This window comes from Manis javanica, chromosome 4 (genome assembly GCF_040802235.1).
Source record: "Manis javanica isolate MJ-LG chromosome 4, MJ_LKY, whole genome shotgun sequence".
Classification (NCBI taxonomy): Eukaryota; Metazoa; Chordata; class Mammalia; order Pholidota; family Manidae; genus Manis; species Manis javanica.
Window position 1 is genome coordinate 79,338,106 of NC_133159.1, and position 15,271 is coordinate 79,353,376.

A 15,271-nucleotide genomic window follows, 5' to 3' on the forward strand; every position below is an offset into this window, starting at 1 on the left:
TTAGTTTAAGAGTCTTAAGATATTTCAACAAGAGAACAGTTGCTTTTGTTTATGCTAAAGATTATTTCCTTTCAATAGTGGAAATTCTCGGGAACCATATATGGATGGGCCACTGATACATACATGGTAAGAAAAGCTTTCTACACTCCTAAAGCTTTATTTTTACTTCGGGAACTTTTCAAAAAGGGCTTAAGACATTACTAACTTTATGTATGGAATAAACTTTTGAAAAATTTAATCTTAAGATAAGAGATTGATTTATGTTTGGAGTTTGATGTATTGCAGCAGTGAAAAACTATGTTTCACAATCTGATTTAATAAAGGAATTAAGGAATTTATGCCTGCCAAAATTTGAAACTAGAAAGGGCATTAGCTAAATGTTTATAACATAAAGAAATAAAATTATTATTGTTATAAAATATAACATAAAACATATTCTTTTGTTGTGATAGTTTTTCTTTTTAATCATTTTTGCTTAAAGACTGTTGAAGTAAAATAGTGAGTTTTAGTATGAATTTTTAAGTTGCAAGTATTTAAAAGGGATTATTAATTTAAGTTGGTTATGTTAATTATATTTAAATTTTATAGTAATGTAGGATAATGAAAATTTTATCTGAATATGATGGTCAAAAACCTAACTTTTTGAAGAGAAATGAGATGTTTTAAGTGTGGAGTTCTGTTCAGAAACTTTGGAAGAAGAAAAATGTTCACTTGGGATATTAGAGTTTATATTCATTTGGGGAATCAGTGTCAACAGTATGGTTGAAGATAATCTTTAATGTGAATGGTAGATTATTTTACTTTTTAAAGGGAAAGCATGTAATTTTGGTTTAAATTGTGCTCCATGTTTTAACTTTTATGACAATAGTTAGACACAATAAATTTTAGTATTGGAATGGTTCTAAAAAATGAGATAGAATTTAATAAATACATTTTCCTTTACTAAATGTTACTTGTAATTGCTGAATACATTCATGATGGCTAGTGAGTGAGAGGAAGAGAGAGGTAGATAGCATTGTTAGGTGATATAAAAAACCTTGAAGGAATTCTATTTGAAATAGAGGCAGTATAGTAAAATATTGGTAAGAGAGTTTTAGTCAGTGCTTCACAGCCTTTTCACTGAATGGCACACTTAAGCACTTAAAAATTGGCCATTGTCCACTTAGGAGGGGGTATTTGTGTGCTCAGGTTGGACTCAAGAGAAGGATGGAAAATAATTTACAAGAGTGGTGGCTGGACTGTTAGGGGGGCTCAGTCGATTTGCCTCAATCCCAAGAGGGAGCCAAGCTAGTCAGGGACAAAGACTAAAGAGTAGAAATTGGGGCAACTGAGCAAGGGCCGTTTAAGGAGCCGTTTTGATTCATGACACGCGGGTTGGGAGAACTTCTTAAGAGACTCAGCTGTCATGACACTGGGGAGTACACTTCAAGTGACTGGATTGAAGCGTGTGTATGTGTGTGTGCGTGCGTGTGTGTTTAGGAGACAAGCAAGTCATGCTAAAGCATATATTAGGGAGGCGTACTTGATATCTACTAGCACCAAACTTGCTGCCCGCAGTTAATGATTGCTCAGAAAGGCCGGGAAATAACTCCAGGGTAAAAAGAAATGGTGGACCTGTCTCCAAGGTTCTGATACTCTGAAACTGCGAAAAAGCTCTTTGCGCTGCGCGGAGTAAACTGGCTCCCGTCCCACCGCACACACTAGGTGTCCATTCCAGAAATGGGGCAAGTTCGGAATTCGTTTCCTGTAGGTGACAGCTCGGCTCAAATTTGTCTACGTCTTCCATCTCGTGTCACGGCAACGCCCCAAAGTGAATGCTGAAAGATCTGCCTCTTTTTGTGTTTTTTTCTGATAGAACTTAAAAAATTAAGATGTTTTATTAAAAACAGAATCGGGGGCGGTGCGTTCACATTTGACGTTCAATATATACATATTTTAGCCATTCCCAAGATAACCTTATTCCTCGACACGTAAAACAAACAACAAAAAAATACAGCACAGCTCTCCACAGTCTATACTCAAGGATTTGGATTAGGTTCCTTGTCAGGGTTTCTCTCAAGTGGATCCAAGAGGCAGGAAGGGCGGGAAACTGGAGTTGCCTCTTCCAAGGGGTCTCAGGGCAGAGCGGGGCGATGGGCGTCTTTCCTTCTCTCCCTCTCCTTGGAGAAAGAGGTCCGAATGGCGGCGGCGGCAGAACTGTGGGAGCCCCGAGCGGCGCGCGGGAAGAGGACGGCGGACAGAGACCCTTCCGCAGGGGCCCAGCCGGCGGACGCCGGGGGAGCCAGATCCGCCGCGATCCCAGGGTGCACCGCGCCCCGACCCCTCCCCGCTCGGCGGCCCGCCTCCCCTCCGCGCGGGCCCCCTCCCTGTCGGCTCCGGGAGGCGGGGACGCGGCGTCGGCGGCTGCTCCTCCAGTCGCGTCTTTCCCACTCACTGGGGAACCCGGCGGTGGCGGCACCTTCGGAGCCAGAGCACCAGAGCCGCGAGCCTGCCGACCAGCCAGCGAAGGCCACACAGACCGACGGCGGGGCCAACGGACGGACGGACAGACGGGGGTTCAGCCAGACGGTGGGAGTCCTCAAGTTCCGCCATGAGCTGGGGCACGGAGCTGTGGGTGAGTCCGAGCGAGGGGCCCTCGCGCGCCCGGCCGTTGGCCCCCGAGGGGCGCGGGCTAGGCGGGCGCCGCGGACCGCCGGCTGCGAGGCGCGCTGGCGGTCCCCGCCCCTGGCGGAGGCTGGGCGGCCCCCTCTTTGTGTGCAGACCCCGTCGCGCTCGGCCGGGGGTTGCGGGGCTGCGGTCCGCGCTTACGCCTCTGCTCCCGCGAGGGGTCTGAGGACAGCGCTTGGACAGCGAGGCGGAGCGGCCGGTGGCTGCCGCGCCCGCCGCCATCCTCCGTCCCTCACTTTCCGGACGCCTGGCTCCGTGCCGGGCCGCACTTCTCAGCCTTTGTATATTTCTGCTTGGAGGCGGGGGAGGGGGTCCCATTGTCCCGAAGGGGCGCCGTTCCAGGGCCAGAAGGGGGCCGCCCGCGGGCCCCGACCGACTGGGGCCCCCGGGGCAAGGGCGTCGCCGATTAGAGGCGGTGCGGGTAGCCGCGAGGCGCCGCCCACCGCCCTCGCCCCAGGTAGGGGGAGCCGGGTGGCTTTGTTCGGAGCCCGGCCTCCGGCCAGCCAGGCCCAACCCACACGCCCTCTCCCCCTGCACCGGGGCTCTCGACCCGGTTGGCTTCGGGATTCCGACTGGGCCACCCACCGCTGCTACTTTGGGCCATGGGGTTGTCTTTTGGGATCCGAATTAAATTGATTGATCGGTAGGGAAGCCAGTTTTGCCAAGAGGAGCGTACGGCTTCCTGATTGCTTTACTTCCTTCTCCTTCCGTGGTTCTTCATTGTGACTCGTTCTCCCCTTGCCTTCTCTTTCCTCCACGCCTTTCTTGGGCGCTGGAGGCTCCAGACAATGCCCAGTGTGGCCAAGGTACTGGTGAGCGGTAATAGGTCGGAGAATTCGCTGGCGACGCCACCGCGGAAGGGTGGAGGTGTGGAAGACAGTGATTTCTCAGGTGCCTTGGGGCGGCGGGGCAGTGGTGGCGCTGTCCCGAGCGCTGCCTGGCTTCAGCCACTCCCCTTTTTATCCCACCTGTGCATATTTTCCGTGCCTTTTGTTAACGAGGGTTTCGTGAAATCACTGCAGAGAAAGGGGAGAACTTTTTTTTGGTCTCCATACATGCAGTTAGGGTGGGAATGAATGCAGATCGATTGATTGAAAGGCAAAATGTTTCCTTCCGTTATTTTTCACATCCTACCACAGATTAGGAATCTTAGAACTGAAAGAGACTTTAGAGTTTATCTAGTGGAACACCTACTTTCTCCTGCAACATTCTGGACGAGTAAACACATCACCCAATAGGAAATAACCTCATGAACTTCTCCATTTCGTTTCTTAGATAGCATTGATTGTCTTATCTTGGGGAGGATTATACAGAAAGTGAATTATATAAAATTTAACCTTTTATTTTGGTTAGTTTTTTTTTTTAGGCATTACTGGTCTTTTCGTTTTGATTTTGTACATTAAATAATCATAGTGTCATCAACTAAAGGAGGATGGGTATAGTTGTACTTTACATTTTTATAATTCGAAAATATTTTTATTTTTTTACATAATTAATGACACCCATTTCAGAGGAAGTAGAAATGTAAGTATTTTTTAAAAATACATGTAGGAAAACAGTGGATTAGATTTAACTTTGGATTAAAGGAAACCATTTTGTATCACTATACAAAAACAGTTTGAAGGAGAAAAAATTTTAGTGAAGACTGAAATGCGATTTTTAAAATTACTTAAAATTTTAAATTTAGTATATAATTCAGAAGCGATTACCAATTTCCCACTGTCTCTTGTAATTTGGTTATGTACTCTCAGCATTTGAATAGTTTTTCAGCAATTTGAAAAGGTAAACTGTAAAGAGTTGGAAATTTCTCTTCTAACTAAAAATTGATTTGTATATTTCTGGAAATTATGAAAAAGATTTTTAAATTAATTTTTCTCTTAAAATTTAATATCTCATGTTTGAAATTTCTAATTTGAGGTTTTGAGGGAAGCATTTCTAGAAACTAAATGATGTGTAAATCAACTAGTATCAGTTGGTGTTTAAACCTGAGAAAGTAGAAGCTGGGGTAGAGGACTATTGTTGGGACCAGAAGAGACCTTAGAAAAAGTTGACTAGGCTTTCTGTCTTTACTGTTTTCAGTTTTGAGTAAGGATATTGTGCTTCCAGTGTAAAGCACCTGTACTGTGCTCTTGTCTTTGAGGAATTTGAGATTGGGAAAATTCTCGAAATCTTGAGTTTACAAACCAGTTCTCATATTACATCATGTTTATGACCACATCGCTGTCCAAAGATTTAACTGTTGAGACCATGTTACAAAAAATAATGATACACAGTTATGCAGTCAAACTTGAGTTCATTTTTTATATGTTCAAGTTTTATTGCTGTCTCAGTGCTTCTTAATATCTATCTTATGTTAAATTTGAGAATAAAGTAATAAATTAGAAAACCACTTTAATACTGATTCTGGCAGACAGAACCAGTAGTGATAGGCTAAGTGGGTTGTGTCAGCCTTTCGTTGTATAGTTGTGAGAGAATGTGAATTAACAGGTAATAAGGTTGAGCTGTGGTTTAAGGGGTCTCTAGTGTTCCAAATGAGCGTTTCAGTAAGGCAGTGAATATATGCCAGAGACTCATTTCTGGGGTTTGTATTCTGGGTAATACCAAAGAGATGACAGTATCTTCATTTCTTTAGGATGTGATAATTACAAGGTAGCATCTTAGGAGTTGTTTATTGTGTTGGTTTCTTTATTATCACAGGAGGAATGGTTGGATCAGAGTCCAAATGTGAATTTCACAAAGCACAGATTTTGTTGTTATTCTTTTACAAATAAGGAAATTAAAAAGTCTTGTGTTTAGTCAAGTTTTATTTATTAGGAAATAGCTTTTTAGTTTTTTGAGGAGCCACTTAAAGTTAAATAGAAAAATAAAACCCATATATGGATTGTGAATATATGTATATATACGAAAAAATACGGCTGAGCATATCACATTCATATGATTTATTTAAAAAAATTGTTTCCCTAGAGAAATGAGGTGACTAGTCTAGAAGTTAGAAGGTAGGTTCAAGTATCTGACTTAATTTATAGGGTCTTCTGAACCTTTTTTATGCTGTAGTTTCCTGGTCTATGCGATTTTTAGGCCTTGGTTTTAAGAGTGTGTAATTTAAAAGCCATTCTTATTTTTATCATATTAAGTACATTTGACAGCTCATGCTATCTTTGGAAGAAATTGAAAAATGTGGATTGGATGATAAGTGCAGTGGATTATTTTTATAACACCTTCAACCCTTATTAACCCTTTAATTTAATGCTTCCTTAGCTTTCTCATAGCATTTATATAGCATTTCTATTTTAAATGTACTAGACGTTTGACTCCTGGAGTGTAAGGACTAGGTTAATCTTTTTGCTTTCATTGACTGAAACAATGACTGTAGTGATCTTGCATGTTTTGCCTAATTGAACTAGTAGTTCATTGCTTTAACCAGAGTATTGATTACTGATTAATAAGTGCATCCTGGAAGAAGTCTTTATAGTTCTGAAGGCTTTGCAGGTGCTGATAGATTATGTGGTCTAGAAAACAGTTTAAGAAGGTCTAAGTAAGTTGAAACCAAAATGATGAAGTTAGGTTTTAGGTACTTGGGTTAAAGATTTTTACAGATTAGGGGAGAACTGACCTAAAGGTAGTTCTTCTGAATTTACCTTACTCAAAGCTTGGTGATGTGACTGCCAAAATAGCAGTTGAAATATTAGGCCACATTAATAGATTTGTCTAGAACAAACGAATTCGATCCCATTGTAATCTGTAATGGTTGGATAACATCTATAATATGTTTAGTTTTACTTGAGATTTTTAGAAAGCACTTAACCTAGAGGAGGTTGGCAAAGAAAATTTATCAGTGTGTATTGTATTGCTTTTTAAAAGGCCATAAAACTGCTGTAGGAATTTAGTTTCAAAAAATAAAATGATTATTGAGTATTACAGGGAAGTACTGTGCTGCATGTATGGTAAGATTTATGAAGGTTTTTAATAACAGCCCTGTTGTGAGGAAACTTAGTCATTTTAGGTGATACTGCTTTCTTAATTCCAAAATATTCCCCTAATTGATCTCACTGTCCAGGATATTCTCTGTTGACCAGTTCCTCTCAACGCTTTGCCTCCAGACTACTATACATTCTGGATGTTTCTTATGGGACTACCACCTTATAGTTATTTCTTGTACTCAGTACTCAAATCTTTGGAAGAAAGTCAAGGTGTAAATATTTATATCTTACATTCCTTTTTGTTGGTAGAAATTGTTGTGTTTAACATTGTATTAACAGTGTTACTAGTTAAGGAGGGTGAAAGTTAATCAAGACACCTGTTTTTGCCACGTTCTGTCCTGATTGTAATGTGGAATCTGGAAAGCTGCTTCTAACCATTATCTCCTGTGCATTGCTATCTCCTTAAACTTCTCATTTCTGCTTCCCTTACCTGCCTTTATGTTGGAACACTCACTCTTTCTCCTTTCCCAGTCTGAAATGTGGGAAACTTAAAACCTATTCTACCTACTTTTTCCTGTATATTAGCCCCTGTTTGCAGGCAGAAAACAGGACAACAGAATAGCAATGGTTTGTAATTATGGAGTACCTTCTGTGTGCACCTGAAAGTGGCATCTTAATAATCTTTAAACATTTTCAGCTCAATAGCAAAAAAGAAAAATTCTGTTTTGGGAAAGATTATATAAAGGTTTTTTCCTTAGGAAGTAAAAACTGCTGCATGTATTAGTTAAGGGCATGTGTATCAGACAGACCAAAAAGATAACTTGGTGTGGGCTTTGGAGTAAGGAGAGTTTCGTATATGCGCATTCCTAGAGGGCAGAGATGATGTCTTACTTACTGCTTATTAAATACCTGATTCATTGTAGTAGTATCCTCAGCTATTAGCACACTGCCTGGCATGGAGCCTGACACTGCTAGGATCTTCAGTAAATTTTTGTTGAACTCATCTGAGTATAGTGGTTAGGTTTGGCTTGAATTTGAGTGTAGGATGCCTTGAAGTAAGTAATGGTTAGATTCCGGCCAAGCAAGAGATTGATCTGACTGAATCCTTGATTCAGATTATGAATTATGCATGTGTGTGTTTGAATGGTTAATCATTAGCATATAATTAACTCAATTTTTAGGCCATTTAAAATTCCACAGGAGGAAATTTTAGTTTGTATTAGTAGAAGGTATTAATCTCTTCCCTCTTTCCAAGTCCTTTGGTGGCAAGAGGGAAGAATCCCTCTGGGTTTTAGAAAATGAGAAGTTGTATTGATTTTATCACTTCCATTAAGAATATTTGAAGGATGTTGCTTCCTTTAATAATATGTCACTGGCTCTGAAGTCAGTTGTATTTAAAAAAATATGTTATTCATACAATTTGTTTATACAGTTTTTCCTTTTCCCCCTTACCTATGACTTAGTATTTTTACTTGCATGTCAGTTTAAGTTCCAGTGCTTTTTTTTGAGGATGAGAGGTGTTCATTGGGAAAATGCAGTAATTTTTGATCCCCACAGTTTTGCTTTAATTACTGTTTTTATGAGCTGATTTATGTACTGTTTCTCATATAACAAAAACATTTTAGACTATTTTGAGATACCACCTTTTAATTGATATAGAATGATAGATGCCTTAAAATTGCAAATTGTGCATAAAAATAATCTGGGGGTTACAGTTAATTTGAATATTGTCATCTGTGCTTTTCAGCATTTTCCTACGATAAATTGTGTTACTTCAGTGATTACTTTTACAGATTTTCAGTGACTAGTTCTTTGAAACCACTTTCACACCACCAGCAAGGGGTGCTGTCAGGCATTGTAAGATGATAACTGCTCTTCGTGATGTGGGATTCAGCATTTAGAATTTGTGTGGAGCCCAAGAGAAAGAAGTCTAGAATTAATAAAAGTTTTTGTAAAATGTCCCTATTGCATCCTAATTAGTCATTAATATTTGGAGCTTAGGAGCAGTTTTTCCTTAAGTTCTTGGTAGAGAACTAATCATCAGACTTTAACAATACCTCATGAAATATGTGAAATACTAGTATATATATTTTTTGTTATAGTTTGAAAAGGCATAAATGAATAGAGTCGGATTTCCCTACTTTTGTCACACTATCATCTTGTTTCTAGGGAGAAGTCATGTTTTGTTCCTGCTGTATCCCTGATGATTCCTATTACAGAAAAGGAATAGTTGTATAATATGCACTGAAATATTGTTGAATGAAGGAATTAATTGCTAAAACTCTATCATCAAATTATATTTTGAATACTAAGGTTATCTAGGGTCTTTTCCTGGCATGTGGTATTTCTCTTTGTTTTATCTTAAGGATCCATTTTGTAATCTGGAAATACAGCTGGTTGTGCCTTTTCATATGAGATATGTACTGTTCACTTAGGTTTGGAATTCTCTTTTTCATGATTATTTGAATACAGATGATTATCTGTACTGATAACATATTTTATGGCCGTTTGGATTCTAAAAATGAGAACAGTGAATGTTCTGTTGTTACATGCTTTGACACTAATGGATGGTCATATGTAAAATAATGTAAATGTAGATTGCCCAAGACTTAATAAATTGGGAAAACACAAAAGATTGATTTTCAGGGAGTATAGGGTTAAGGTGACTCTGATTTTTGATAAATGTTATGGTAGTTGAGATTTTCCAGCATAAATTATAAAATCAAAATAATTTAAACAGTTACAGTAAATAGCTTTCAAATAAACATAGAAATCATTACTTTTGAATCAACTTTCTGGACTTAACAATGAACTAAATTAACATCCTTTAACTTAACAACCTAACTTTAACATCCTATTTGCCAAGATTGATGTAAATAATATTTGCAAACTTTTGTTAATCTAAAAATCTCCTTTTCACTTTCATTCAAAAAACAAGTTTCATTAATATATAACATTCATACATTAAAGTGCACAAATCTTTTATGTACAACAAAAAAAGTCAGTATACTCATGTAACTCCCACCAAGATGAAGATACAGTCTCCCCTACGCATGCCATCCGCAGTGAATATCCCCCCAAAATATCCTCCAAGGGTAACTATTTTGGCTTGCATTAACATTGATTAATTTTGTAGGTTTTTCTAACTTCACATAAATGGTGTCATAGGATATGTACTTTTTTTGGTGTGACTTTTTTCATTTAACATCGTGTCTGTGAGAATCATCGTTCTATGGTTAGTTCGTAGTATTCCATCACATGTAGAGGATTTGCCTTTTATTCCTCTGTGTACCTGGGGTAACTCCTAGTCTGGGACCACTGTAAACCAAGCTCAGGGCTTGAAATTTCCTTCTGTGCTTGTTGGATTTTTATTTCTGTCTCCGTTATTTATCTCTTGCTACATTTTTGAAACAAAGTACCGATGTTCAGGACTGGCAAACATCCTCACGGCAAAAGTAGCTCGCAGGCTTTTTTTCCCTCCCTGGGTTCTCATTTTTCATTTCTGACTTTGTAATTCCCTACTGTCTTGGCTTGTCTTGATGAATTAAAACTTTTGAAATGTATTTTATCCATATTTTAAAGTTTTTATTCAGTGCAATAGTGATAGTTGATCCAAATAACCTGTCAATACTAGAAACTGGAAGTTCTTAAATTGAGTTTTAATTTTGCTGTTGTATTTTTAATTTATAAGAGCTGTTCTTCTTTGTTCTTAGAATGTACTTTTAGCATCTTTTACTTGCAGCCTGGAGCAGTCAGTATATTCTTGATTCTTTATATATACCAAAGATAGTTTTTTTGTTTTGTTGCATTTAATTTTCTTATCCTTGTGTAATATCTGTAGCCTCCAGTTGCTTTTTTTCTCTTAGTTGTAGTTCCTGTCTTTCCTGTTAGAGACTTAACCTTAAATATTTTGTGACCCCAGAACCCTGCAAAGATAGATGTCTGTTAAGATAGGGCATACTGAACCCTGATATGCTCTATCTGTAAGTTTAAGGTTTGGACTGTTTGAAGTTTTTGATTCTTTTAGGGAGTTTGCTTGATAGTTCACCCTGGATAGTTCAGATCCTCTATCTCTTTTCCAATCCTGTTATGAAAGCTCAGGAGGTGTACTATATAGTCTTTTTTGTGTACTGTAGTCTTTTGAAATCACATTTCTCATTGCTGTTTATGTGTTGGGAGCCACAACATGATAACTTAATATATATATATATTTGTTTGTTTTAAATAGGTGTTTAAACAACATAGTTTTGTTTTTTTTAAATTGAAGTATTGTTGATAGACAATTTATATTGGTTTCAAGTGTACAACACAGTGGTTCAACAGTTACCCATATTATTAAATCCTCACCCCCACTAGTGCAGTTACAATCAGTAAACAGGAAGATTGTCACAGAATCACTGGCTATGTTCTCCATCTGTACTATTACCCTATGACCAACTTATGTTATGATTGAGAGTTTTTGTGTCTCCTTATCCCCCTTAGACTCCCCACCCACCCTATGACCAACTTACGTTATGATTGAGGACTTTTGTGTTGTCTCTTTATCCCCTCCCAACCCACCCACCCACCCCCTCACCCAGCCCACCCACCCCCTCACCCAGCCTAACCCCTCCTCCATGGTAACTACCAGTCACTTCTCATTGTCTTGAGTCTACTGCTATTTTATTTGTTTTGTTTCGTTTTGTTTTTATATTCCACAACTAAGTGAAATCATATGGTCTGTGTCTCTCTCCACCTGGCTTATTTCACTTAGCATAATAACCTCTAGGTCCATCCATGTTGTGCAAACAGCAGGATTTTTTTTTTAATGGCTGAATAATATTCAATTGTGTATATGTACCACATCTTCTATATTCATTTATCTATTAATGGACACTAGGTTGCTTCCATATCTTGGCTATTGTAAATAATGCAGCGATAGGGGTGTATATATCTTTTTTTTTCAGTTTCTTTTTTAAAATTCATTTTATTATTAATCTACAATTACATGAAGAGCATTATGGTTACTAGACTCCCCCCTCCCCCCACAAACTCCATTACAGTCACTGTCCATCAATGTAGTAAGATGCTGTAGACTCACTATCTTCTCTGTGTTGCACATCCCTCCCCATGCCCCCCCCCACATTATACATGCTAATCATAAGGCCCCCTTTCTTTTTCCCTGCCCTTATCCCTCCCTTCCAACCCCTCCTGCCCAGTCCCTTTCCCTTTGGTAACCGTTAGTCCATTCTTGGGTTCTGTGATTCTGCTGCTGTTCCGTTCTTTCAGTTTTTCTTTGTTCTTATAATCCACATATGAGTGCGCTGATTTGGTACTTGTCTTTCTCCGCCTAGCTTATTTCACTGAGCATAATACCCTCTAGCTCCATCCATGTTGTGGCAAATGGTAGGATTTGTTTTCTTTTTATGGCTGAGTAATATTCCATTGTGTATATGTACCACATCTTCTTTATCCATTCATCTATTGATAGACACTTAGGTTGCTTCCATTTCTTGGCTATAGTAAATAGTGCTGCAATAAACGTAGGGGTGCATCTGTCTTTTTCAAACTGGGCTGCTGCATTCTTAGGGTAAATTCCTAGAAGTGGAATTCCTGAGTCAAATGGTATTTCTATTTTGAGCTTTTTGAGGAACCTCCATACTGCTTTCCACAATGGCTGAACTAATTTGCCTTCCCACCAGCAGTGTAGGATGGTTCCCCTTTCTCCGCAACCTCACCAACATTTGTTGTTGTTTGTCTTTTGGATGGTAGCGATCCTTACTGGTGTGAGGTGATATCTCATTGAGGTTCTAATTTGCATTTCTCTGATGACAAGCGATGTGGAGCATCTTCTCATGTGTCTGTTGGCCATCTGAATTTCTTCTTTGGAGAACTGTCTGTTCAGATCCTCTGCCCATTTTTTAATTGGATTATTTGCTTTTTGTTTGTTGAGGTATGTGAGCTCTTAATATATTTTGGATGTTAAGCCTTTATGGGATCTGTCATTTATGAATATATTCTCCCATACTGTAAGGTGCCTTTTTGTTCTATTGATGGTGTCCTTTGCTGTACAGAAGCTTTTCAGCTTGATATAGTCCCAGTTGTTCATTTTTGCTTTTGTTTTCCTTGCCCGGGGAGATATGTTCATGAAGAAGTTGCTCATGTTTATGTCCCAGAGATTTTTGCCTATGTTTTTTTCGAAGAGTTTTATGGTTTCATGACTTACATTCAGGTCTTTGATCCATTTTGAATTTACTTTTGTGTATGGGGTTAGACAGTGATCCAGTTTCATTCTCTTACATGTAGCTGTCCAGTTTTGCCAGCACCATCTGTTGAAGAAACTGTCATTTCCCCATTGTATGTCCATGGCGCCTTTATCGAATATTAATTGAACTTATATGTTTGGGTTAATTTCTGGAGTCTCTAATTTGTTCCACTGGTCTGTGCCTCTGTTCTTGTGCCAGTCCCAAACTTTCTTGATTACTGTGGCTTTGTAGTAGAGCTTGAAGTTGGGGTAGTGAGATCCCCCCCTCCCACTTTATTCCTCCTTCTCAGGATTGCTTTGGCTATTTGGTGTTTCCATTATCTTTGGTGTTTCCATATGAATTTTTTGAACTATTTGTTTTAGTTTGTTGAAGAATGTTGTTGGTAATTTGATAGGGATTGCATCCAATCTGCATATTGCTTTGGGCAGGATGGCCATTTTGACTATATATTAATTCTTCTTAGCCAAGAGCATGGGATGAGTTTCCATTTGTTAGTGTCCTCTTTAATTTCTCTTAAGAGTGTCTTAGAGTTTTCAGGGTATAGGTCTTTCAATTCCTTGGTAAGGTTTATTCCTAAGTATTTTATTCTTTTTGATGCAATTGTGAATGGAATTGTTTTCCTGATTTCTGTTAGTTCATTGTTACTATATAGGAAAGCCACAGATTTCTGTGTGTTAATTTTGTATCCTGCAACTTTGCTGTATTCCGATATCAGTTCTAGTAGTTTTGGAGTGGAGTCTATAGGGTTTTTTATGTACAATATCATGTCATCTGCAGATAGTGACAGTTTAACTTCTTCTTTACCAATTTGGATTCCTTGTATTTCTTTGTTTTGTCTGATTGCTGTAGCTAGGACCTCCAGTACCACGTTGAATAACAGTGGGGAGAGTGGGCATCCCTGTCTTGTTCCTGATCTCAGAGGAAAAGCTTTCAGCCTCTCACTGTTCAGTATGATGTTAGCTGTGGGTTTATCATATATGGCCTTTATTATGTTGAGGTACCTGCCCTCTGTACCCATTTTGTTGAGAGTTTTTATCATGAATGGATGTTGAATTTTGTCGAATGCTTTTTCAGCATCTATGGAGATGATCATGTGGTTTTTGTCCTTTTTGTTTATGTGGTGGATGATGTTGATGAATTTTCAAATGTTGTACCATCCTTGCATCCCTGGGATGAATCCCACTTGGTCATGGTGTATGATCCTTTTGATGTATTTTTGAATTCGGTTTGCTAATATTTTGTTGTATATTTTTGCATCTACGTTTATCAGGGATATTGGTCTGTAATTTTCTTTTTTGGTGGGGTCTTTTCCTGGTTTTGGTATTAGGGTGATGTTGGCTTCATGGAATGAGTTTGGGAGTATTCCCTCCTCTTCTATTTTTTGGAAAACTTTAAGGAGAATGGGTATTATATATTCTCTGTATGTCTGATAAAATTCCGAGGTAAATCCATCTGGCTCGGGTGTTTTGTTCTTGGGTAGTTTTTTGATTACCGCTTCAATTTCTTTGCTGGTAATTGGTTTGTTTAGATTTTGTGTTTCTTCCTTGGTCAGTCTTGGAAGGTTGTATTTTTCTAGGAAGTTGTCCATTTCTTCTAGGTTTTCCAGCTTCTTAGCATATAGGTTTTCATAGTATTCTCTAATAATTCTTTGTATTTCTGTTGGGTCTGTCCTGATGTTTCATTTCTCGTTGATGTGTGTTGATTCTCTTTTTCTCCTAATAAGTCTGCCTAGAGGCTTATCTATTTTATTTATTTTCTCAAAGAACCAGCTCTTGGTTTCATTGATTTTTTTCTGTTGTTTTATTCTTCTCAATTTTATTTATTTCTTCTCTGATCTTTATTATGTCCCTCCTTCTGCTGACTTTAGGCTTCATTTGTTCTTTTTCCAATTTTGATAATTGTGATGTTAGGCTATTCATTTGGGTTTGTTCTTCCTTCTTTAAATATGCCTGGATTGCTATATACTTTCCTCTTAAGACTGCTTTTGCTGCGTCCCACAGAAATTGGGGCTTTGTGTTGTTGTTGTCATTTATTTCCATATATTGCTGGATCTCCATTTTAATGTGGTCGTTGATCCATTGACTGTTTAGAAGCGTGTTGTTAAGCCTCCATGTATTTGTGAGCCTTTTTGCTTTCTTGGTACAATTTATTTCTAGTTTTATACCGTTGTGGTCTGAAAAGTTGGTTGGTAGAATTTCAATCTTTTTGAATTTACTGAAGATCTTTTTGTGGCCTAATATGTGGTCTATTCTGGAGATTGTTTCATGTGCACTTGAGAAGAATGTGTATCCTGTTGCTTTTGGCTGTAGAGTTCTATAGATGCCTATTAGGTCCTTCTGTTCTAGTGTGTTGTTCAGTGCCTCTGTGTCCTTACTTATTTTCTGTCTGGTGGATCTATCCTTTGGGGCGAATGGTGTGTTGAAGTCTCCTAAAATGAAT

The 15,271-nt window shown here is 38.7% G+C and overlaps 1 protein-coding gene across 4 annotated transcripts in view; it reads left to right on the forward strand.

Moving 5' to 3' along the window:
• The first annotated feature begins 1,830 nt into the window (after nt 1-1,830).
• Nucleotides 1,831-15,271, forward strand: part of FNBP1L (formin binding protein 1 like) — a 157,270-nt gene continuing 143,829 nt past the window's right edge. The window contains exon 1 of one of the 4 annotated variants that reach the window (XM_036998082.2): nt 1,831-2,614. In XM_036998082.2, coding sequence (XP_036853977.2) covers nt 2,179-2,614 — 436 coding nt within the window. In that variant the 5' untranslated portion in view covers nt 1,831-2,178. The remainder of the gene's footprint in view (nt 2,615-15,271) is intronic. The other 3 variants (XM_036998084.2, XM_073234309.1, XM_073234310.1) reach the window with 3 other exon arrangements.